The sequence below is a fragment of the Symphalangus syndactylus genome, chromosome 1, assembly GCF_028878055.3.
Source record: "Symphalangus syndactylus isolate Jambi chromosome 1, NHGRI_mSymSyn1-v2.1_pri, whole genome shotgun sequence".
NCBI classification, from domain to species: Eukaryota; Metazoa; Chordata; class Mammalia; order Primates; family Hylobatidae; genus Symphalangus; species Symphalangus syndactylus.
This window is the reverse complement of record NC_072423.2, coordinates 80,550,892-80,573,941: the sequence shown is the minus strand read 5'-3', so window position 1 is coordinate 80,573,941 and position 23,050 is coordinate 80,550,892. Positions and strand designations below refer to the sequence as shown.

The 23,050-nt window shown below is 36.8% G+C and overlaps 1 protein-coding gene across 1 annotated transcript in view; it reads left to right on the top strand.

The window, feature by feature from the left end:
* The window catches only part of ZNF519 (zinc finger protein 519), a 28,403-nt gene extending 6,029 nt beyond the window's left edge, over positions 1-22,374 (top strand). Inside the window, exons 2-3 of the mRNA XM_055239733.2 lie at positions 1,759-1,885; positions 19,832-22,374. Of these exons, the coding sequence (XP_055095708.1) occupies positions 1,759-1,885; positions 19,832-21,324 (1,620 nt within the window). The 3' untranslated portion in view covers positions 21,325-22,374. The remainder of the gene's footprint in view (positions 1-1,758; positions 1,886-19,831) is intronic.
* The last annotated feature ends 676 nt before the right edge of the window (positions 22,375-23,050 follow it).

Genomic DNA, 23,050 nt, shown 5'->3' with positions numbered 1-23,050 from the left:
AGCCCTGCACAGATCCACCCTCTACTGCTAAACTTTCTCCAGGTCTGATCCGACACTGAAATCTCTCACAGAACTGCCTAGAGGAGATCAGAGTTTGGAGTGACTACCCCTACTGCCTCTCCAGAGCTGGTGCTCACAATTTCCTGAAACCCAAAAGGAGATAAAAGGGGAAAAACTACATACTTTAGGGCCTTAAATTCTTTCTTAAAAAATTAGGCTGGGTGCGGTGGCTCATGCCTGTAATCCCAGCACTTTGGGAGGCCAAGGCGGGCAGATCACTTGAGGTCAGGAGTGCAAGACCAGCCTGGCCAACATGATGAAACACCAGCTCTACTAAAAATACTAAAAATTAGCCAGGCGCAGTGGTAGGCACCCGTAATCCCAGCTATTTGGGAGGTTGAGGCACGAGAATTGCTTGGACCTTGGAGGCGGAGGTTGCAGTGAGCCGCGATCGCACCATTGCACTCCAGCCTGGGCAATAAGAGCGAAACTCTTAAAAAAAAAAAAATTAAAACCAGTGTTTCTAGAGACATCCAGTGTTTCTAGAGACATCCAGTGTTTCTAGAGACATCCCATCCAGCAACCTGTTCTCCATTCCTGCAGTTTCAATGATTTCTTCACAAGTCTCAAAGTAAATACAAACGCTGGATTGCAATTAACAGTTCCTTTCTTTATCTCTCCATCTGTCTATAATGAACTATTATTCTATACATTTTATTTTTAAAATAAATGATAGGAAAACAGAAGAAATAGAAATGCCAGGCCCTGCATTTAAATCCTGGGAAGTGTGGGACAATTAGTACCCACCTCTACAGAAACCTGTTATGAGAATTAACATATAATGTGAGCTTCCCAGCACAGTGCTCTGTGACATACTCGTGAGCACATAGTACATGCTCCATAAACATTGCATTAATGCTTGTGCACATGTTTTTCAGCTGCAGACTTACTCAGACATTACCATTATCTCCAGCCTGTGTAAACTATGTAAAAGGGCCTGCAGAGAATGCCAAGTTTCAGGATGATGATTGGTGGTGTTTTTTTTGGATGAAGGATATGTGTGTTGTGATAAGGGTGTTGGGATAAGGGATTCTGTGTGTGCCTGCTTTCTCTAGCTGAGTGGTACTATAATGAGTCTAGGAGGAGGAATATCAGCATTAACAGGAGACTTGTTATAAGAAGCTAATTCATGGACTCTTTTTAAACCTGCAAAATTTTGTAACAGTGAGGCCTAGAATACCAAATAATTTATATGCACATTGAAGCTTGAGAGGCAGTGCTTAGTTAAGTGCTTCTCAGTGCAGTCTTTCAATAGGATCACATGGAGAGTTTGAAGAGAGACCATCACCTGTGCCCTCCCCAGAGATCTTGTGTATTGTTCTGGGTGAAAACATCCCTGTTTTTTAAATTAAGTTCCTCGCATGATTCTGCGGTGAGGCCAGGGTCAAACATGAGGGCTTCCAGATACTTTAATGAGACGTGAGTTCACTCGTTGTTCCAGAAGGAGGTCACAGGGCCTGCTCTGCTTGGTTTTGGTAGGGGTCGGTCAGTGCAGCTCGTATTTCCATTGCAGCAGCAGAAATTGCTTGCATGGCACCTTTTCCCTCAGAGTTATAGAATGCTTTAGAGAACATTACTGTGTTAAAAGTTATTTTATCAGATAATCCTAGTCAGCCACGTAAGTCAGAACTAGTTATTTTAACTCATTTCATCTCTAGTCAAATTAAGAACTCTGTCACTTGATATATGTGTTTTCAGGAACTCTTAACATTCAGGGATGTGGCCATAGAATTCTCTCCAGAAGAGTGGAAATGCCTGGACCCTGCCCAGCAGAATTTATATAGAGATGTGATGTTGGAGAACTACAGAAACCTGGTCTCCCTGGGTGAGAATAACTTTAATACATAATTCCTAATACTCCCTCAGAGTTTTATTTTCTTTCTTTGTAGACTGTCTCTTGAGAGCTTCTGCTTTGCATGAATTAATTTCAGTTCTTTTCTTCAAGAAAAAATGGGAGTTTGCTAGTGTAAAAAAGAAAATCTTTTTTTTTTAATTGAGACAGAGTTTCGCTCTTGTTACCCAGGCTGGAGTGCAATGGTGCGATCTTGGCTCACTGCGACCTCCACCTCCTGGGTTTAAGCGATTCTCCTGCCTCAACCTCCCGAATAGCTGGGATTGCAGGCGCCCACCACCACATCTGGCTAATTTTTTGTATTTTTAGTAGAGACAGGGTTTCACCATGTTGGCCAGGCTGGTCTCGAACTCCTGACCTCAGGTGATCCACCCGCCTGGGCCTCCCAGAGTGCTAGGATTACAGGTGTGAGCCAACATGCCCAGCCAAAAAGAAAATCTTTAAGATGATTCATCTTTACATAAACCTTCTCTTTTTTTGAGCTAATTTGTTTCCTTTAGATTAGTGGTAGTTTTAGAAATTGAATGACATAAAATATTGTTTCCCACACCTTTACATTCATTTTGTACCACTTATTTATTTATTTATGTATTTTGGAAACAGAGTCTCACTTTGTCACCCAGGCTGGAGTGCAGTGGCACAGTCTTGGTTCACTGCAACCTCTGCCTTCTGGGTTCAAGCACTTCTGCCTCAGCCTCCCAGGTAGCTGAGACTACAGGCATGCATCACCACGCCCAGCTAATTTTTTTGTATTTTAGTAGAGACAGGGTTTTGCCGTGTTGCCCAGGCTGATCTTGAACTCCTGAGCTCAGGCAGTCCTCCTGCCTCGGCCTCTCAAAGTGTTGAGATTACAGGCGTGAGCCACCATTCCCGGCCTTGTACCACTTATTTTTGATTTGGTAGTACTGGGTAGTGGAACTTAGAACCTGCAGATTTAAAATACTTAAATATTCTAAAGATTCTGTCAGGAAACAATTTTTGGATTAATTTTCTAGAATCACTTGTAATTTCTCTTTTCTGCTTAGCATAGTACTAGGTTGGTAATTGGAGAATCCCCAGCAACAGTCATGTTGATTTTTTTTTTTTTTTTTTTTTTTTTTTTAAATAAAACAAGTGTTGCTATCTCTAACCAGACCTGGTCACCTGTCTGGAACAAAGAAAAGAGCCTTATAATTTGAAGATAGATGAGACAGTAGCCAAACCCCCAAGTAGGTGAGGGTGAATGAAGGAGATGACACAGGCAAGGGGACCAACGGTCAAGAAGGAAGCCAGGCCTTAAAATGTAGTTTGGGCACCACATGTTCTCATTCATGGGTGGGAATTGAACAATGAGAACACATGGACACAGGAAGGGGAACATCACACACCGGGGCCTGTCGTGGGGTGGGGGGAGGGGGAGGGATAGCATTAGGAGATATACCTAATGTAAATGACGAGTTAATGGGTGCAGCACACCAACATGGCACATGTATACATATGTAACAAACCTGCATGTTGTGCACATGTACCCTAGAACTTAAAGTATAATTAAAAAAATCACTTGGAAATGTGAATTTTCAGAAAGAAAAAAAAATGTGGTTTGGGAAGCTTTGCTCCAATGAAAATAATTTCTGAAAAGGTTGTGTTTTTTGTTTTGTTTTGTTTTCATATTCACAGATAGGGACATCTTCTGTCTCATGCTCTTAAATCTTCTAAGAATTTTTTTTTTCTTTAGTGATCTCCCTTCAAGTTTACAGTGAGACCCAATGTCCACTTTATCACTTATAAAGGGCTGCATGATCTGTCTGCTTTTCCATTGGTTTTGGATACGTAGAAATATTTGTATTTTTGAAGAGTTCTACGTTAAAGTATCTTTTTCAGATATTCTTTTTGCATCATGTCTAAAATGTGTAAGGTGAGTAGGGGACATACTGGGATTTGGTTCAGAAATCCCAGGAACACCAGGGACAGATGTTGCATCTTTTCTGCTTAAAAATTCTTAATCCTGTAGAGGTTGCAAATGTGATTCTACAAAAATCCTTACTCAGCAATTTTATCAGAACAATAAGCATTTTTCTAAATATGAAAAAATGTAATGTTATTTTACCTCAAAATGTTATTGCTTTAGAATAAACTGAGATTTGTAATTTAAACTCTATATGTGCAAATTTTCAAATGATAGTTTAAAGATTGAGTGTCCAACCTTTTGGCTTCCCCGGGCCACATTGGAAGAAGAAACATTGTCTTGGGCCACACATAAAATATACGAACACTAATGATAGCTGATGTGCTAAAAACAAAAAAGGTTCGTGCAGTTTTCACGATATTCGTCACCACACATAAACAAAAAGTCTTCTCATTCAAAGAGTTAGTTGGATACCACTGATTAAAAGTATCTACTCACCTTCTAGATTTTTTAAATGCCCTGTGTCATTAATGAGCTTAGAACATTGCTAAGCAAATATTAAGCCATCTATTATCTTATTTTTTAATAACTATTATCTTATAATTTTGTCTTATTTAGTAGGGAGCCTGCTGGGACTGTCTCATTGAGATATATCTATATATATAAATGTGTAAGGTAATACACATACACATACCTATATAAATTGTTTATGTGTATAGTCAGTTCTTAATGTTGATAGTTCTTAGAAGCTGTAACTGTAAGTGAAGTAACATATTGTTTAAGAAAATGAATTTTACCATAGTTTAATTGATACAAAAGAAAGGTATTTGAATGGCATATAGCAATGTTGTTTCATTTAAAAAAAAAGCCCACAGTTTTCAAGAACCTATTTTGAAGATTAAGTGAGGACTTACTATATGACTGTGTTTGTGTGACATGGATTTTTCAGATAAATAAAAATTGTATAACTATATATTTAATGTGTACAATGTAATGATTTGATATGTGTAGACATTGTGAAATAAAATATAGTCAAGTTGATGAACACGTCTATTACCTCACATGGATAACCTTTTTTTTATAGTAAGTATACTTAAGGTCTACTGTTGTGGCAAATTTTAAGCATGTGTTACAGTATTACTTACTATAAACAATGCTATTTTGCTAATCTAATGCTAATGTACATTAGATTTCTCAGACTTGCTCAATTTGTAACTAAATTTGTACTCTTTGAACAACATCTCATATTCCCACCCTCAGACACTAACAACCACCCTTCTACTCTCTGCTTCTATGAGTTTACATTTTTAGATTCCCCGTCTACTTGAGAACATACAGTTTCTTTGTCTTTCTGTGTTTGCCTTATTTCATTTAGCATAATGTCCTCCAGGTGTATCCATGTTGTAAATGGCTAGATTTCCTTCTCTCTTATGGCTGAATAGTATTCTTCTCTGTGTGTGTGTGTACACACACACACACACACACACACACACCATATTTTGTCTGTTGTAAACAATACTACAACGAACATGGGGGCTGAAGATCCTTTTTCAAGGTGCTAATTTTATTTCCTTTGGTAGTAGTATGCCTAGAAGTGATATTACTGGATTATATGATACTTCTATTTTTATTTTTTATTGGTTTTTATGATGACTTTATCAATTTACATCTCAGCAACAGCATACAGGATTTCCCTTGTATGTATATCTTCTTTGGAGAAAAATAATCTTTTGCCTATGTTTTGAATAGGTTATCATCATCATTGTTTTGCTTTGAACTGCAGAAGTTTCTTACACATTTTGGATATTAACATCTTACACATGGCTTGCAAATATTTTTCTATCCTGTAAGGTTTAAAAAAAATTTTTTTTTCCTTTCCTGTGCAGAAGCTGTTTACTTTGATGCAGTGCCACTTGTTTATATTTTCTTTTGATGTTATGCTTTTGGTGTTATATCTAAAAAGCTGTTGCCAAGACCAATATCAACAAGGTTTTCCAATATGTTTTCTTCAGGAGTTTTAAGGTTTTATGTCTTACATTTAAGTCTTTTATTTTTAGTTAATTTTAGGGTATGGTCAAAGAAAATAATTATATTCTTTTGCTTGTGGATATCCAGTTTTTCTGGCACCGTGTATTGACAAGACTATACTTTCTGCGTTGTATATTCTTGATGCTCTTGTCAAAGATTAGTTGACCTTGTATGCATGGATTGCTTCTGGGCTCTCTATTGTGTTGCACTGGTTTTTGTATCTGTTTTTATGCACATACCACACTCTTTTCATTACTATAACCTTTAAATAAAGTTTGAAATTAGAAAGTATGATGCCCCCAGCTTTGTTCTTTTTCAATATTGCTCAGGTTATTTCAAGTTGTTTTAGGTTACACTTAAATTTTACAATTTTGTTACTGTGAAAAATTCCACTAAAATTTTGAATCTGTAGATCACTTTGGATAATATGGTACTTTGACAGTATTAATTATTCAAATGGAATATGTTTCTATTTATTTGGGTCTACGTTAATGTCTGTCATCAATATCTTATTGTATTTAATGTATAAATTTTTTATATCATCAGTTAAATTTATTTTGATTAAATTTCTTTATACAATTGTAAATAAAAATTGTTTCTTTTTTTGCGGAAAGTTTGTTGTTACTGTATGGAAATGCAACAAATATTTGTATGTTGAGCCTGATGCAGTGCCTCATTTCTGTAATCTCAGTGCTTTCAGAGGCTGAGGCAGGTGGATCATTTGAGCCCAGCAGTTTGAGGTGAGCCTGGGCAACAGAGTGACACCCTGTCTCAAAAAACCCCACAAGTATTTGTATGTTGATTATCCTGATACTTTAATAAATGCATTTATTAGTTCAAACAGTTTTTGTTGTTAGAAAGGTTTTATATGTGTGATCATATCATCTACAAACAGTAACATTTTTACTTCTTTTCCAAACTGGAGAGCCTTGTTCTCCTTTCCTTGCCTAACTGTTTTGATACAAACTTTCAGTAATATGTTAAGGTAGAAGCATTGAGAGTGGCACAGTGTAACTACCCATGGCCCTGGAGGCAGACCTACAGACCTTGGCCTCAGCTGTGGTCCCTGAAGCAGCCCTGTTTCTGAACATTTGAAGGATCTAACAATGGTTACAGTTTCTGTAAACTGTTTTTGGCAGGTAAAGATCTCCTTTTGTTGGGTTCTTAGGCTGATGAGATTACCTCTGGGGTTGCAGAGAAGAAGGGTTATAAAGCTGGGTCACAAGGATGCTGCTGGGTCACTGTGGGGTCTGCCTTTGATGGTCCTGTTACCAGAGATTAGGATAGTCATGGATTCTTTTTGGGACCTGGAAAGATTAGATTTCCTTTAGGACATTAATCTATATGGCAGGCACTAGGGTAGTGATTTCCTTGTGGACATTATACAGCAGGCACTAGGGTAGGGTTTTGAAATTTGTCTGCATATGATGGGCCAAATACCAGGTGTATGAATGGGTTTCTCTTCTACTAGCTACCTGGAAGCAGTTTTCACAGGTCTCTAACTGGGTGCCTATAACTGGCCATGGACTGTGGCTGTGAGTGCTAGAACTGAGTTACAGGGCTGCTTCGGGGACCACAGCTGAGGCCAAGATCCACAGGCCTGCCTCTAGGGCTATGGCTGGGTGTGTCTTCCTGCATTTCTCTTGATGGGAGGACTGTTTCTGGACTATAGCTGAGAGGAGTTTGAGACAGGTTGCAGAACTGCTTCAGAATCCTCAGTAAGACCAAGTTTGGTGCGCCATTTCCTTTTCTGTAGCCATGTCCATGGGCTCTTGAGTTTGCCACCTGGGTGAGGGCCTGCTTTTTCCAAATGACCTTCCTTGATCTTTGGCTCCACAAAGGTTTCACAACCCCAACCATTGGCAGTCATCTTTCTACTGCCTGTTTCTGTGAGTTTATGACATAAGATATCTTATGTAAGTGGAATCATACACTGTCACTTCATTAGTATCTTATTTCACTTAAAATAATGGCTTTAAGATTTATTATTGTAGCATCTGACAAGATATTTTCATTTGAAGCTAAAGAATAATTCATTGTGGCCAGGTGTGGTGGCTCACCCCTGTAATCCCAGCACTTTGGTAGGCTGAGGCAGGTGGATCACAAGGTCAGGAGATAGAGACCATCCTGACTAATACGGTGAAACCCCGTCTCTATTAAAAATACAAAAAATTAGCCAGGCGTGGTGGCGAGCGCCTGTAGTCTCAGCTACTCAGGAGGCTGAGGCAGGAGAATGGTGTGAACCTGGGAGGCAGAGCTTGCAGTGAGCTGAGGCCGTGCCACTGCACTCCAGCCCGGACGACAGAGTGAGACTCAAAAAAAAAAAAAAAAAAAAAGAATATTTCATTGTATATATAAGGCACATCTTTAAAAATTACCTATTCATTGAAGAACGTTTGAGTTTTTTCACTTTTTGTCTTTTGTAAATGATATAGTTTGGATCTGGGTTCCCATTTAAATCTCATCTAAGATTGCAGTTTCTAATGTTGGAGGTGGGACCTGGTGGGAGGTGATTGGATCATAGAGTTGGTTTCTCATGGTTTAACACCATTCCCTTTGGTTCTGTCTGTGCTGTAGTGAATGAGTTCTCCTGAGATCTTATTTTTAAAAAGCATGTGGCACCCCTGCCCTCACTCTGTCTTGCTCCTGCTCCCACCATGTGAGAAGACTCACTCCCCCTTTGCTTTCTGCCATGATTGGAAGCTTTTTGAGGCTGCCACAGAAGCAGAAGCTGCTATGCTTCCTGTACAGCCTGCAGAACCATGAGCCAATTAAACCTGTTTTTTTTAAAATACCCAGTCTCAGGTATTTATAGCAGTGCAATAATAAATGCAGTGAATATTGCTGCAATGAACATGGATGTGCAAATATTTCTTTCAAGTATACTCTGCATATTTTGAATAGATGCCCAGAAATGGAATTACTGGGTCATATAATGACTATTTTATGAGGAAACTCCATACATTTTTCAAGTAACTGCATCACTTTTTCCCCACCAACAGTGCACAAGGGTTTCAATTCCTCTATGTTCTTGACAACATTTGTTATTTTTTGTTTGCTTGATATTGGCCATCCTAATTAATGCACAATAATATCTCATTGTGGTTTTGCTTTACATTTTTCTAAAGACTAGAAATGTTTTCAGTAATTGCTATGTGTATTATTTCATCTTTGGAGAAGCATTTTCATCTCTTGTCCATTTGTTAATCATGTTACTTACTCTTGTTGATTTTTCAAAGTTTATATATTCTGGGTGTTAACTTCAGTCAAACATACAATTTTTTATTTTTTCTTCTGCTTACTTCACTAAATGTTTAACATGCAGAGATAAATTTAATGTAGTCCCATTTTTCTGTGTTTTTAAATTTGTTGCTCATGTATTTGATGTTATATGCAAGAAAACATTGCCGAGATCAATGTCATAATCTTTCTCCCTATATTATTATTATTTTGAGATGGAGTTTTGCTCTTGTTGCCCATGCTGGAGTGCAATGGCATGATCTCGGCTCACTGCAACCTTCCCCTCCTGGGTTCAAGCGATTCTCCTGCCTCAGCCTCCTGAGTAGCTGGGATTACAGGCATGTACCACCATACCTGGCTAATTTTTAAAAATATTTTTAGTAGAGACAGGGTTTCACCCTGTTGGTCAGGCTGGTTTTGAACTCCTGACCTCAAGTAATCTGCCTGCCTTGAGCTCCCAAAATGCTAGGATTACAGGCGTGAGCCACCACACCCAGCCACTCCCTATATTTTCCTCCAAAAATTTTAGAGTTATAATTCTTACATTTAAATATTTAACTCATTCAAGACAGTTTTTGTGTATGGTTTAGGGGAAGGATCCAACCTCAGTTTTTCCCATGTGGATATAGAGTTTTCCAACACCATTTTTTGAAGAGACTATCTTTTCCTTAATATGTTGTTATAGCAACCTTGTTGAAGATCATTTGACCATATACACAGTGCTTTGTTTTTGAGTTCTCCATTCTGTTCCATCATCTGTCTTCCTGCACGTACTACACTGTTTTTATTTATGTAGCTTTGTAATCTATTCTAAAAACAGGAACTGTGGTGCCTCTAATTTTGTTCTTTTTTTCTAAGAATGTTTGGGCCATCAGTGGTCCTTTGAAATTCTGTGTAAATGTAATAATTTAAAAAAATATTTCTTCAAAAAGTATCTTTTGGATTTTCATTGAGACTACATTGAATTTGAATATCACTGGGGATTGTATTGTCATTTAACAATATTAAATCTCCTGACACTTAAAGAAGAGTATCTTAAAGAGTGTGTTAATTTTCACAGATTTTTCAATTTGGCAATTTTGCTTCTGCTTTTGATTTCTAGTTTTATTCCATATGGTAAGAAAGGATACATTGTATGATTCAATCTTTAATGTGTACTAGGCTTAATACCTTGGTGAAAAAATAATCTGTACAACAAACCCCCATGACACAAGTTTACCTATATAACAAACCTGTAAATATAACCCCAAACTTAAAAGTTAAAAAGAATAAGAGTTACTTTGTGTCCTAACAGGTTGTCCATGAAACAACAACTACCCATTTTCTCCACTTAGCCCCTGACACAGTTCAGTCTGTTTTCTGTTTCTAGGAGTTTAACTACTTTAGGTATCTTACATAAGTAAAATTGTATAGTATTTGTCTTTTTGTGCCTGGCTTCTTGCACATAAAGTCTTAAAAATATATTTATTGTGAATATAAGAACATTTTCTGCTTTTAAAAAGCCGAATAATATTTAATTATTTGTGTATTTACAATTGTCTTTATTCATTTATTAAGTTGGTTCTTTCCACTTACTTCTGTAAATAATGCTACAGTGAATATGGATGTGCAGATTACTCTTCATTTGATAATATATGCAAGGGATTATTGATGTGCTCTGTTCTGTTTCACTGGTATTGTCTTTTTTTAATCCAGTTATAAACTATTTTGATTACTATAACTTTATAATAGGTTTTTAAAATCAGGGTGTATGCCTCCAGTATTTCTCTTATTCACAATTGTTGAACACTTGTGGTCTCTTTAGTTCTGATATAATTTTTAGGATTGCTTCTTATATTGATGTAAAATATGTATAGCTGTCATCCAGAGTATACCACCATTTCCTTCAGCACTCTGTCAGGGGAGCCAAGCCCCATCTTTGGATAGGCCCTCGGAAACCAGAGATGTGGACACATATTCCATACTTCTTTCTCTCCTGAGGAAGAAACATAGAGTTGGGAGTTTCTCCTGGTTGTACCATGCTGTATTGGGAGAAGATAAGGCTGTGCTGGGCACATGTAATAAAATTTTCCTTCTCTTCTACATGCTTTTGGCATGGATAAAGCTACAGCAACTGAAATAATACAAATTCTTAACTGTGTTTTGGAATTCTCACAAAGGCAATGTGATCAACATGGTGTTAAGTTCATATATCGATGAAGAAATGAAGACCAGTGGTCTTTTTTTAAGCTTTGCAACTTAAATTTATATATTTTTTATTTTTAAATTTTATTTTTTAATTTTTGTGAGTACGTAGTAGTAGCTGTATGTATCTATGGGTTACATGAGATATTTTGAAGTAGCCATGAAATGCATAAAAATCACATCAGGGTAAATGGTGTATTCATTACTTCAAGTATTTAATCCTTTGTTTACAATCTAATTACATTCCTTTAGTTATTTAAAAATATACAATTAAATTGCTTTTGACTATAGTTACTCTTGTACTAGCAACTACTAAATCTTATTCTAATTATTTTTGTGCTCATTAACCTTCCCCACTTCCCACCAACCCCCCACTATACTTTCCAGCCTCTGGTAACAATTCTGCTCTCTCCCTCCATGAGCTGAATTAATTTAATTTTTGGCTCCAGCAAATGTGTAAGAACATGCAAAAGAAACTGGAGGAATCATAGTATTTGACTGTAATTGATACTACAGAGCTATAGTAATTAAAACAGCATGGTATTGATCAGTGAAACAGTAGAGAGAATGCAGAGATAAATCCATATAGCTATAGCAAACCTATTTTTGACAAAGGTTTCAAGAATATATATCGAGGAAAGGAATTTATTGAATAAATTGTGCCATAGAAACTAAATATCCATATTCAGAAGAATGAAACTAGACCCCTATCTCTTGCTATATTAAAAAATTAAATCAAAATGGATTAGAGACTTAACTAAGACCTAAAACTATGAAAGTACTATTAAGAAAACATTGTAGAAACTCACCAGGAAATTAAATGGGGTAAAGATGTCTTGAATAATACCCTGCAGGCACAGGCAACCAAAGCAAAAATGGACAAATGGAATCACATCAAGTTAAAGAACTTTTAAACAGCGAGTGAAACAATCAACAAAGTGAAGAGACAACATGCCAAATGGAAGAAAATATTCGCAAATGGCCCATCAGAAAAAAAAATTGATAACCAGATTATGTAAGGCACACAAACAACTCTATAGGATAAAATTTAATAATCTGATTAAAAATGAGCAAAAAATGTGAATAGACATTTCTCAAAAGAGGGCATACAAATAACAGTGCATGTGACAAGGTGCTCAACATGTGATCATCAGAGAAATGCAAATCAAAACGACAGTGAGATATTATCTCATCCCAGTTACAATGGCTCTTCTCCAAAAGTCAGGCAATAACAAATGCTGGTGAGTATCTGGAGAAGAGGGAACTCTAGTACTCTCTTGGTGGGGATGTTAATTATTACAGCTACTGTGGAGAACAGTTTAGAGGTTCCTCAAAAAAAAAAAAAAAAATAGAGCTACTGTACTACCTAGCAACCCCACTCCTAGGTATGTACACGAAAGAAAGGAAATCAGGACATCAGAGAGATATTTGCACCTCCATTTTTATTGTAGCTGTGAACACAAAATATCTGAGACAGGTCTCATCCAATTTAGGTAGTTTATTTTGCCAAAGTTAAGGATGCACACCTATGACACAGCCTCAAGAGGTCAGGGCACAGCTTGGTTTTATACATTTTAGGGAGACAAGAGACATCAGTATGTATAAGTTGTACATTGGTTCAGTCTGGAAAGGTGGGACAACTCTAAGCAGGGAGGGAGTTTCCAGGTCATAGGTAGGTGTGAGACAAACATAGGTAGGTGTGCATTCTTTTGAGTTTCTGACTAGCCTTTCCAAAGGAGGCAATCAGGTATGCATTTATCTCAGTGAGCCGAGGGATGACTGAATAGAATGGGAGGCAGATTTGTCCTAAGTGGTTCCCAGCTTGACTTTTCCCTTTAGCTTAGTGATTTGGGGGTTCAAAGATTTATTTTCCTTTCACACAGCATTGTTTACATTAGCCAAGATTTAGAAGTAACCAAAGTGTCTATCAAAAACAGATGAATGGATGAAGCCAATGTGCATACACACAAAGGAGTACTTTTCACTTATAAATAATAAGATCCTGTTATTTGCAACAACATGGATGGAACTGGAGGTCATATGTTAAGAGAAATAAGCCAGCCACATAAAGGCAAAATTTTTTCTTGCAAGACCTTTGGCTCTTCTGAGTCTTTTTTGGTTCTGTCCACCTTATAGGATTGTTTTTCCTATTTCTGTGAAGAATATCATTGATGTTTTGATAGGGTTGTATTAAGTCTGTAGATTGGATTGGGTAGTATAGATACTAAAAATACTGATTTTTCTTATGAACAAAAAATATATTTTCTTTTTTGTCTTTTTAAATTTCTTGCATCAGTGTTTTATAGTGTTCATTGTAGAGATCTTTAATTTCTTTGGTTAATTCCTAGGTATTTTATTTTAATTTGTGGCTATCGTAAATGGTATTACTCTCTTCATTTCTTTTTCACATTGTTCACTGTTGGCATATAAAAACACTGCTAGCTTTTTAATCCTATATCTTGACTAAATTTATGAGTTCTAATAGTGTTTTAGTGAATTAGGATTTTCCAAATATAAGAGCACATCATCTGCAAGCAAAGATAATTTGACTTCTTCCTTTCCAATTTGGTTGCCCTTTATTTTTTTCTCTTGTCTAATTGCTCTAGCTGCTATATGTTGAATTAACAGTGGTGAAAGTGTGCATCCTTGTCATGTTCTCAATCTTAGGAAAAGCTTTTCATTTTTCCCCATTTGGTATCATACAATGTGAGTGTCATATATAGCTTTTATATGTTGAGGTATGTTTCTTCTATAGTTTTGAGGGTTTCTGTCATGAGGGGATATTAAATTTTATCAAATGATTTTCAGGATCAAAATGATCCTGGTTTTTGTTCTTTCTTTTGTTGATATGATGTATTACATTAATTGATTTGCATATGTTGAAGTATCTTTGCATCCCTGAGATAAATCCTACTTGATCATGAGGTATAATAATCTTTTTAATCTGTTGCTGAATTTTACTTGCCAGTATTTTTATTAGAAATTTTGCATCTATAATAATCTTTTTAATATGTTGCTGAATTTTACTTGGCCAGTATTTTTATTAGAAATTTTGCATCTATTGCTGATATTAGCCCATAGATTTTTTTGATATGCGTTTGTCTGGTTTTAGTATGAGAGTAATGCTTGCCTTACAGAACAAGGTTGGAAGTATTTCCTCCTCCTCTGTTTTGGAATAGTTTAAGTCAGATTGCTATTAGTTTTATACATCTTTGGTCGAAATCAGTGAAGCCATCAGATTTCAGGCTTTGCTTTCATAGGAGGCTTTTTATTATGGATCTCAACATGTCTATTCAGGTTTCGGATTTCTTAATAATTCAATCTTGTTAGGTTCTATGTGTCTAGAAATTTATCCATTTGTTCTAGATTTTCCAATTTATGGCATCTATCTGCTCATAGTAGCCACTAATGATCTTGAATTCCTGCAATATAAGTTGTAGAGTTGAAATGTCTCCTTTTTCATCTTTGATATTATTTATTTGAGTCTTTTTTTTTCTTTTTTCTTTTCTTTTTTTTTTTTTCTTTTGAGTTGGAGTCTCATTGTGTCACCCAGGCTGGAGTACAGTGGCTTGATCTTGGCTCACTGCAACCTCCTTCTCCTGACTTCCAGCAATTCTACCTGCCTCAGCCTCCCAAGTAGGTGGGATTACAGGTGCCCACCACTGTGCCCAGCTAATTTTTGTATTTTTTAGTAGAGACGGGGTTTTGCCATGTTGGACAGGGTGGTATTAAACTCCTGACCTCAGATGATCTCCCTGCCTCAGCCTCCTGAAGTGCTGGGATTACAGGCATGAGCCTAGAAAACAACTTTGCATTTTATTGACCTTTTGTATTTTATTTATTTCAAATTCATTTATTTCTGCTTTGATCTTTATTATTTCTTTTCTTCTAATTTTGGTTTCATTTGCTCTTGTTTTTCTAGCTCTCTTAAGATACATCATTAGGTTTTTTCAATGGTTTTGGAAATACAGGTGGTTTTTTGTGACATGGATAAGTTCTTTAGTATAATTTCTGAGATTTTAGTGCACCTGTCACCCGAGCAGTGTACACTGTACTTAATATGTAGCTTTTATCCCTCACCCGCCTCCCAGCCTTCTCCCTCAAGTCCCCAAAGTCTATTACATTACTCTTATGCCTTTGCATCCTCATAGATTAGCTCTCACTTATAAGAACATGTAATATCTAGTTTTCCATTTCTGAGTTATTTCACTTAGAATAATAGCCTTCAGCTCCATCCAGGTTGCTACAAATGACATTTTATTTGTTAAGTGTTCCCATTTCACCACAACCATGCCAACATCTGTTGTTTTCTTGACTTTTGAATTATGGCTATTTTTGTACGAGTAAGTTGGTATCTAATTGTGGTTTTCATTTGTATTTCTCTGATTAGTGATGTTGAGCATTTTTAGGTTATTGTTAGGTGTTTGTATATCTTCTTTTGAAAAATATATATTCTTTTCTTTGCCTACTTTTTGATGGCATTATTATTATTTTACTGATTTATTTGAGTTCTGTATAGATTCTGGATACTAGCTTTTTGTGCGTAGTTTGCAAATATTTTCTGCTACTCTGGGTTGTCTGTGTACTCTGCTGGTTATTTCTTTTGCTGTGCGGAAGCTTTTTAGTTTAATTAGGTCCCATTTATTTATGTTTGTTTTTGTTACATTTGCTGCTGGGGTCTTAGTCATGAATTTTTTGCCTAAGTCAGTGTCCAGAAGAGTTTTTTTATATGTTACCTTTTAGAATCTGTATGCTTTCAGGCCTTAGATTTAAATCTTTGATCCATCTTGAATGGATTTTTGTATAAGGTCAGAGATGGGGATCCAGTTTTATTCTTCTGTGTGTGGCTTGCCAGTTTTCCTAGCACCATTTATTGAATAGGGTGTTGTTTCCTCAATTTGTTTATTTGTATGCCTTGTTGATTATTAGTTAAGATGAGTTACCTGTATTTGACTTAATTTCTGGATTCTCTATTATGCTTCATTGGTCTATGTGTCTATTTTAATACCAATACCATGCTGTTTTGGTAGCTATAGCTTTGTAGTATAATTTGAAGTAGGGTAATGTGATGCCTCCAGATTTTTTATTTATTTTGTTTTGGTTAGTAGTACTTTGGCTACGTAGGCTCTTTTTTGATCCATATTAATTTTAGGATTGTTTTTTATAGTTCTGTGAAGAATACTGATGGTATTTTCATGGAAATTGCATTAAATCTGTCATGAAGTTGTTTATTTGAATTTTTTGTGTAGACACTTTTAGTTATAAACTTTTAGTACTGCTTTTACTATATATCCTAAGTTTTCATTTATTTCCATGATCACATATTTCAGAAATATTTCGATTTATTTATTAATTTCCTCATTGACCCACTGGCCTTTCAGGAGCATATTGTTTAAATTCTATGTGTTTGTGTAGTTTCAAAACTTTTTCTTGTTATTAATTTCTAGGTTTTTTCATTGTAGTCAGAAAAGATGGTTGATATTATTTTAATTTTTAAAATGTTTTAAGACTTGTTTTGTGACCTAACATATGGTCTGTCAATGAGAATGATTCATGCACTGCAGAGAAAAATGTGTATTCTGAAGCCATTCAATAAAATGTTCTGTAAATATCCATTATGTCCATTTGGTTTATAGCGCAGATTAGGCCTGATGTGTCTTCATTGGTTTTCTGTCTGGAAGATTTATTCAATGCTGAAAGTGGGGTGTTGCAGTCTCTGGGTATTATTATATTGGGGCCTGTCTCTCTCTTTAGCTCTAATAATACTGGCTTAATATATCTGAGTACTCCAGTGTTAGGTGCATATGTACATAACATTCTTATATCCTCTTGATGAATTAACCTCATTATTATTATTTTTTTTTGAGACGGAGTTTCGCTGAGTTTTGCTCTTGTTGCCCAGGCTGGAGTACAATGGTGCGATCTCGGCTCACTACAACCTCTGCCTCTGCCTCCAAGATTCAAGTGATTCTCCTGTCTCAGCCTCCTGAGTAGCTGGGATTACAGGCATGTGCCACCACGCCCGGATAATTTTTTTGTTGTTGTTGTTGTTTTGTATTTTTAGTAGAGACGGGGTTTCTCCGTGTTAATCAGGCTGGTCTCAAACTCCCAACCTCAGGTGATCCGCCCACCTCGGCCTCCCAAAGTGCTGAAATTACAAGCGTGAGCCACTGTGCCTGGCCCTCATTATTATTATATAGATAACCGTTTTTGTCTCTTCTTATAGTTTTGTCTTGAAATCTATTTTGTCTGATATAAGTATAGCTACTACTGCTTTTTTTGTTTGTTTTCATTCACATGGAATTTTTTTTATCTTTTCAATCTATGTGTTTATAGGTGAAGTGTGTTTCTTGTAGGCAACAAATCACTGAGTCTTTTTTTTTTTAATCCATTTAGCCACTCTATGTCTTTTGATTGGAGAGTTTAGTCAATTTACATTCAGTGTTGTTATTGATTATATAAAGATTTACTCCTGCCATTTTGTTGTTTTCTGGTCTTGCTGTCAACAGCAAGAGGGGACCTGAAAGCGGGTAGCCATCTGTGAGGCTGAGTCCAGGATTTTTATGGATTTAGAATGGGGGAATGCATGCTGACTGGTTCATGGGTGGGCTTGGAAAAGGCACCATTCAATTGATTAAAAGGAATCATTCTCAAAGAACCAATAGAGAGAGTGGGTTAGGGATGGAAGTTCTCACTCCAGTCCATGAATTCTTTCTGGGACTGGTAGCTCAGTTATCAGGCTTTAGACTGTCCTTTCCTTGAAGGTCAAGTTTCACGAGGGACCCATCCCTGTCTGCCTAGGAGTTTGTCTTCTGTCACTATCAGTAGGACTGCAGTGGGTCAGACCTGAAACCAGCACAGCAGTTGATCACACCCAAGGTGAGCTGTAACAACTACCTGGTACCACCAGTAATTGCACAAGGTCCTGGGGCTTTATAATCTGTAGGTGGTAAGCCAGCCAGTCTTGTATCCTTTCCTTCAGAGTAGTGAGTTCCCTCAGGCTCTGGGCAAGCCCATCGGTGCCATCCAGGAGCCAGGGGCCAGTCAATAACCTTAGGAGTCTACTTCGTTTTCTGTTGTACTGTGGTAGAGCTAGCAATTAAACCGTAAGATTCAGTTCTTCCCATTTTTCCCTCCTTATTCCACAGGCAGAGGAGCTTTATCCCATTGCTACCATCACCACAGGCCCACGGGGAATACCGCCAGGCTACCACCAATGTTCCCTTAAGATTCAAGGCTCTTTAGTTCACTTGTAGTGAATGATGCTTGGCCTGGTACTCACCCTTTTTGTCAGTGGTGTCCCTTCTGTCTCAGTGCAGGTCCAGAAGTGCCATCCAAGTGCCAAGGCCTGGAATAAGGGACCCCAAGAGCCCACATGGTGCTCTTCCTCCCTTTGGTCATGCTGGGACCTAAGTTGCAAGATGAAATCCTCTGTAGTTTTTCCTCTACCTTTTTCAGTGACTCCCTGTAGCCACCACAGTTGTGAATGTGCTAAGTCTCACCTGATTCTAGCAAGCCTCAGAGTCCCAGTGAAAGCTCACAGCAAACTACCTGGTTATCACTGCAGGTTATTCCAGGCCGAGGGCTCTTTACTTAGCAGTTGATGAGTCTTGTCAGTGCCGAAATTTTTCATTCAAGGCAGCAGATTTCTTTCTGGCCCAGCGTGTACCTAGAAATTTTAACTAGGAGCTAGTGGCTGAAAAGAGGTTTCACAACTCTGACTGGTGGCCTTGCTGGTATCCAAAATGCAAGACAAAGTCCTGGTTACTCTTTTCTGTCTTCTTAAGTAGATGGACGTGGTCTCTTGAATCTGTGAGCTGTGCAGCCTTAGTTTGGAGGAGGGGTGGTGTAAGCACTCTCTTAGCCGCCCCAGCTTGTGTCTCAGTAGGTAATGTGGACCCCAAGTCCACTGGCTCTAAGCCCAGTTCAGCACTAGGACTCACCTGGGAGTTGCAGTCCTTGTGACCTAGACTGCCTTTCAAGTTTGTTTAGGGCCCCAGAGCACTTTAGACTATGTCGATGAGGCTTGCCAGAACTCAAGTTCCAATCACTGGGAAGAGTGATTCCTCTCTGCCCAGGGCCAGTTGAAATACTTCCTCTGTGGGCAGGCATCAGCTGAGTGCATTCCAGTTTTGCTTTCTGCTGTGATAGGGCAGCACTGAGTTCAGTGCTCACAATCCCAGTGCTCTCTGTCTCCCAAGTGTACAGCTTCTATCTACATAGTATGTGATAGCTGCCAGGGCATGAGTGAGGGGTGGCATTAGTGATTCAAGACGGTCTTTCCTACCCTCTTTTAGTGAGTAGTACAAGGTTAAAACCGGGTACTGTGAGTGCTCACCTTTATTCTTATGAAGGTTTTTTTTTTCTTTTTCTTTTTTAATAGATTGTTGCTAAATTGGTGACCTTGCAGGGGAGATGATCACTGGAGCCTTCTCTTTAGCCATCTTGCTCTGTCCTTTCTTGGTTTTCTACTATGGCATTGTGCTGATGTTCTCATCTTGGTAAAATTTCATATTAGATTTGTAAAGTATATTCAACTGAAATCAGTATGTAGAATAATTAGTTATTTTTACTTCTTTCAGCTGTGTATTCTTATTACAAGCAAGGCATTTTACCAGAGCAAGGCGTAGAAGATTCATTCAAAAAAGCAACACTGGGAAGATATGGGAGCTGTGGCCTTGAAAATATATGCTTATGGAAAAACTGGGAAAGTATAGGTGAAGATGAAGGACAAAAAGAATGTTATAATCTATGTAGCCAATATTTGACAACTAGTCATAACAAACATTTGACTGTGAAAGGAGACAAAGAACATAGAATATTTCAGAAGAAGCCTCAGTTTCTGTCAGCTGCTCCTACAGAACCATGTATTCCTATGAGTAAATATCAACATCAATTTTTGAAATCTGTCTTTTGTAATAAAAATCAGATAAACTTTAACCATGACTCAAATATTAGTAAACATCATAGTACTCATTTTCTAGAAAACTATTACAATTGTAATGAATGTAAGAAAGTATTTTACCAATCCTCAAAGCTTATTTTCCCTGAAAATATCCATATTCAAGAAAAGCCTTACAACTCTAACGAATGTGGTGAAACTTCTGACCCATTCTCAAAACTTACTCAACATCAAAGAATTTATATTGGAGGGAGCTCACAAAGATGTAATAAAAAATGTATAATAGTCTTTAGTCAATCACATCTAAAGAGACATAAGATAATTAACACTGGAGAGAAATCAGTGAAATGTAAAGAATGTGGCAAAGCTTTTACCAGGGGCTTACATCTTGGACATCAGAAAATTTATACTGGAGAGAAACCTTACAAATGTAAAAAATGTGACAAAGCCTTTAACAAGAGCTCACACCTTGCTCAACATCAGAGAATCCATACTGGAGAGAAACCTTTCAAGTGTAAGGAATGTGGCAAAGCTTTTAACAGAGGCTCATACCTTACTCAACATCAGAGAATCCATACTGGAGAGAGAGCTTTCAGATGTAAAGAATGTGGCAAAGCCTTTAACAGGGGGTCATACCTTACTCAACACCAGAGAATCCATACCGGAGAGAAACCTTTCAAATGTAAGGAATGTGGCAAAGCCTTTAATAGAAGCTCATACGTTACTCAGCATCAGAGAATGCATACTGGAGAGAAACCTTTCAAGTGTAAGGAATGTGGCAAAGCTTTTAACAGAGCTTCACACCTTACTCAACATCAGAGAATCCATACTGGAGAGAAACACTTCAAATGTAAAGAATGTGGCAAAGCCTTTAACAGGGGCTCACACCTTACTCGACATCAGAGAATCCATGCTGGAGAGAAGTTTTTCAAATGTAAAGAATGTGGCAAAGCTTTTACCTGGGGCTCACACCTTACTCAACATCAGAGAATCCATACTGGAGAGAAATTCTTCAAATGTAAAGAATGTGGCAAAGCTTTTACCAGGAGCTCACACCTTACTCAACATCAGAGAATTCATACCGGAGAGAAACCTTTCAAATGTAAAGAATGTGGCAAAGCTTTTAACAGACGCTCAACCCTTACTCAACATCAAATAATTCATACCAGGTAGAAACCCTGCAAGTGTAAAGAATGTGCTAAAACCCTGAACTGGTGCTCATACCTTACTCAACATTAGAAAATCAATACTGGATAGAAATCCCATATGTGTAATGATTTTTGAAACATCAAAATGAAGTCTAAATAAAAATCAGAAGTATCACTTTAGGAAGAACTAAGGTGCTAGCACTTCTGTAAATTACTCTGAATCTGTGTTTATTATAACAAATAATTCAAACTCAATTAGATAATTAAATTGTATGTATAAAAAGAGTGACGACATTGATGGAGAGGCATAATTATATTGTGTTCACTTATTTTTGTAATCACAGTATTCATGATTGAGAAAATATTATTGATGTAATTAAATTCAAATTAACCTTTTTTATCCCACTGTGGTTGATTATTGCTGTCTCTGACATGAGAGTCCCTTCTATGTTAGGTAGGCATCATTCACATGTCTCATTCACATATCATCATTCACATGTCTCATGACATCATTCACAAGTCTCCCATGGAAGACTAAGAGCATTGGCATATAGGATGTATGATGAAATCTAAATGGAGTTGCTCTGTTTGACTTACAACAGTGAATATAAGTCATATATGAGTTAGGTGTTCAGAATATTATTGTTCTGCATTAAAGTGTGAGACAGAAACACTGAGTTTTAGATATGAATAGTTTTACCAACTACCCATTAAAAAGTCTTGCTAGTCCATAAATATTCTAATGTATCTTCATAGCAGCAAGTTAGAAGTCCTGAATATTACTGTGATAACAATAAAGAAATCATCACAAATATCAGAGAATGGTGCAAATAACTTCTCTCTGGTAGAACATAGATTATTAATTCAATCCTCTAAATGCTTAGGCTCAGTTTAAGAAAAGAGAGAACACATTTTTTTTTAACATAGGTCATGGTATCGGAATAAGAATGCTTTTTGAATGTTTGCAGTCTGTAATTTTGATGATTGAGGAAACAGCGGATTTTGAAATGCTTTATTCAGTCTGTAAACTTAATTTGTTTTTAAGAATAAAATGAAATGTCTTTTAATTTGTTAACACTGTTGCTTATTGAATAATGTCTTATCCTGACAAAAATGTTAACTTATTCCACCTTGCCCAAGATTCCAGGTAGTAAATGGTAATGATATACTATTGGGTATATCTAGTTCATGCTGTCTTTAGCAAATTTTTTACCCTTAGTGGTATTGAACTCCAAATAGTTTGGAGAATGTTGATTCCATAAGTTATTACTTGTTACTCTAACAAATTCCCTAAGGTGTGATGAGTAGTTAATTAGCCCTTAGCTATTTTTGCCAAACATGAGGTTATCAATTTAAAATTGTTTGTTTTTAATGTAGGTGTTTACTGCTATGAATTTCTCTGAACAGTTTGCTGCATCTCATGTTTTGTTATGTCATAACTTCATTTTCATTTATCTGAAAATATTTTTCAGTTTCATTTTTTCTTTAACACATTAATTAGGAGTATTTTTAATTTCCATATATTCATGAGTTCCCCACATTTTCTGCATTCATTTATTTTTAATTTCCTTTTACTAAAGTCAGGGAAAATACTTTGGATTATTTTGATCCTTTTAATTTTATTGACGTTTGCCTGCTGTATGGCCTAGCATATGGTCTGTCCTGGAGAATGATTTATGTGTACTTCTAATTTTGAGTGGAAAATTCTGTAAATTTGAGAATTCTATCAGTTCATATTTGTTTACAGTGTT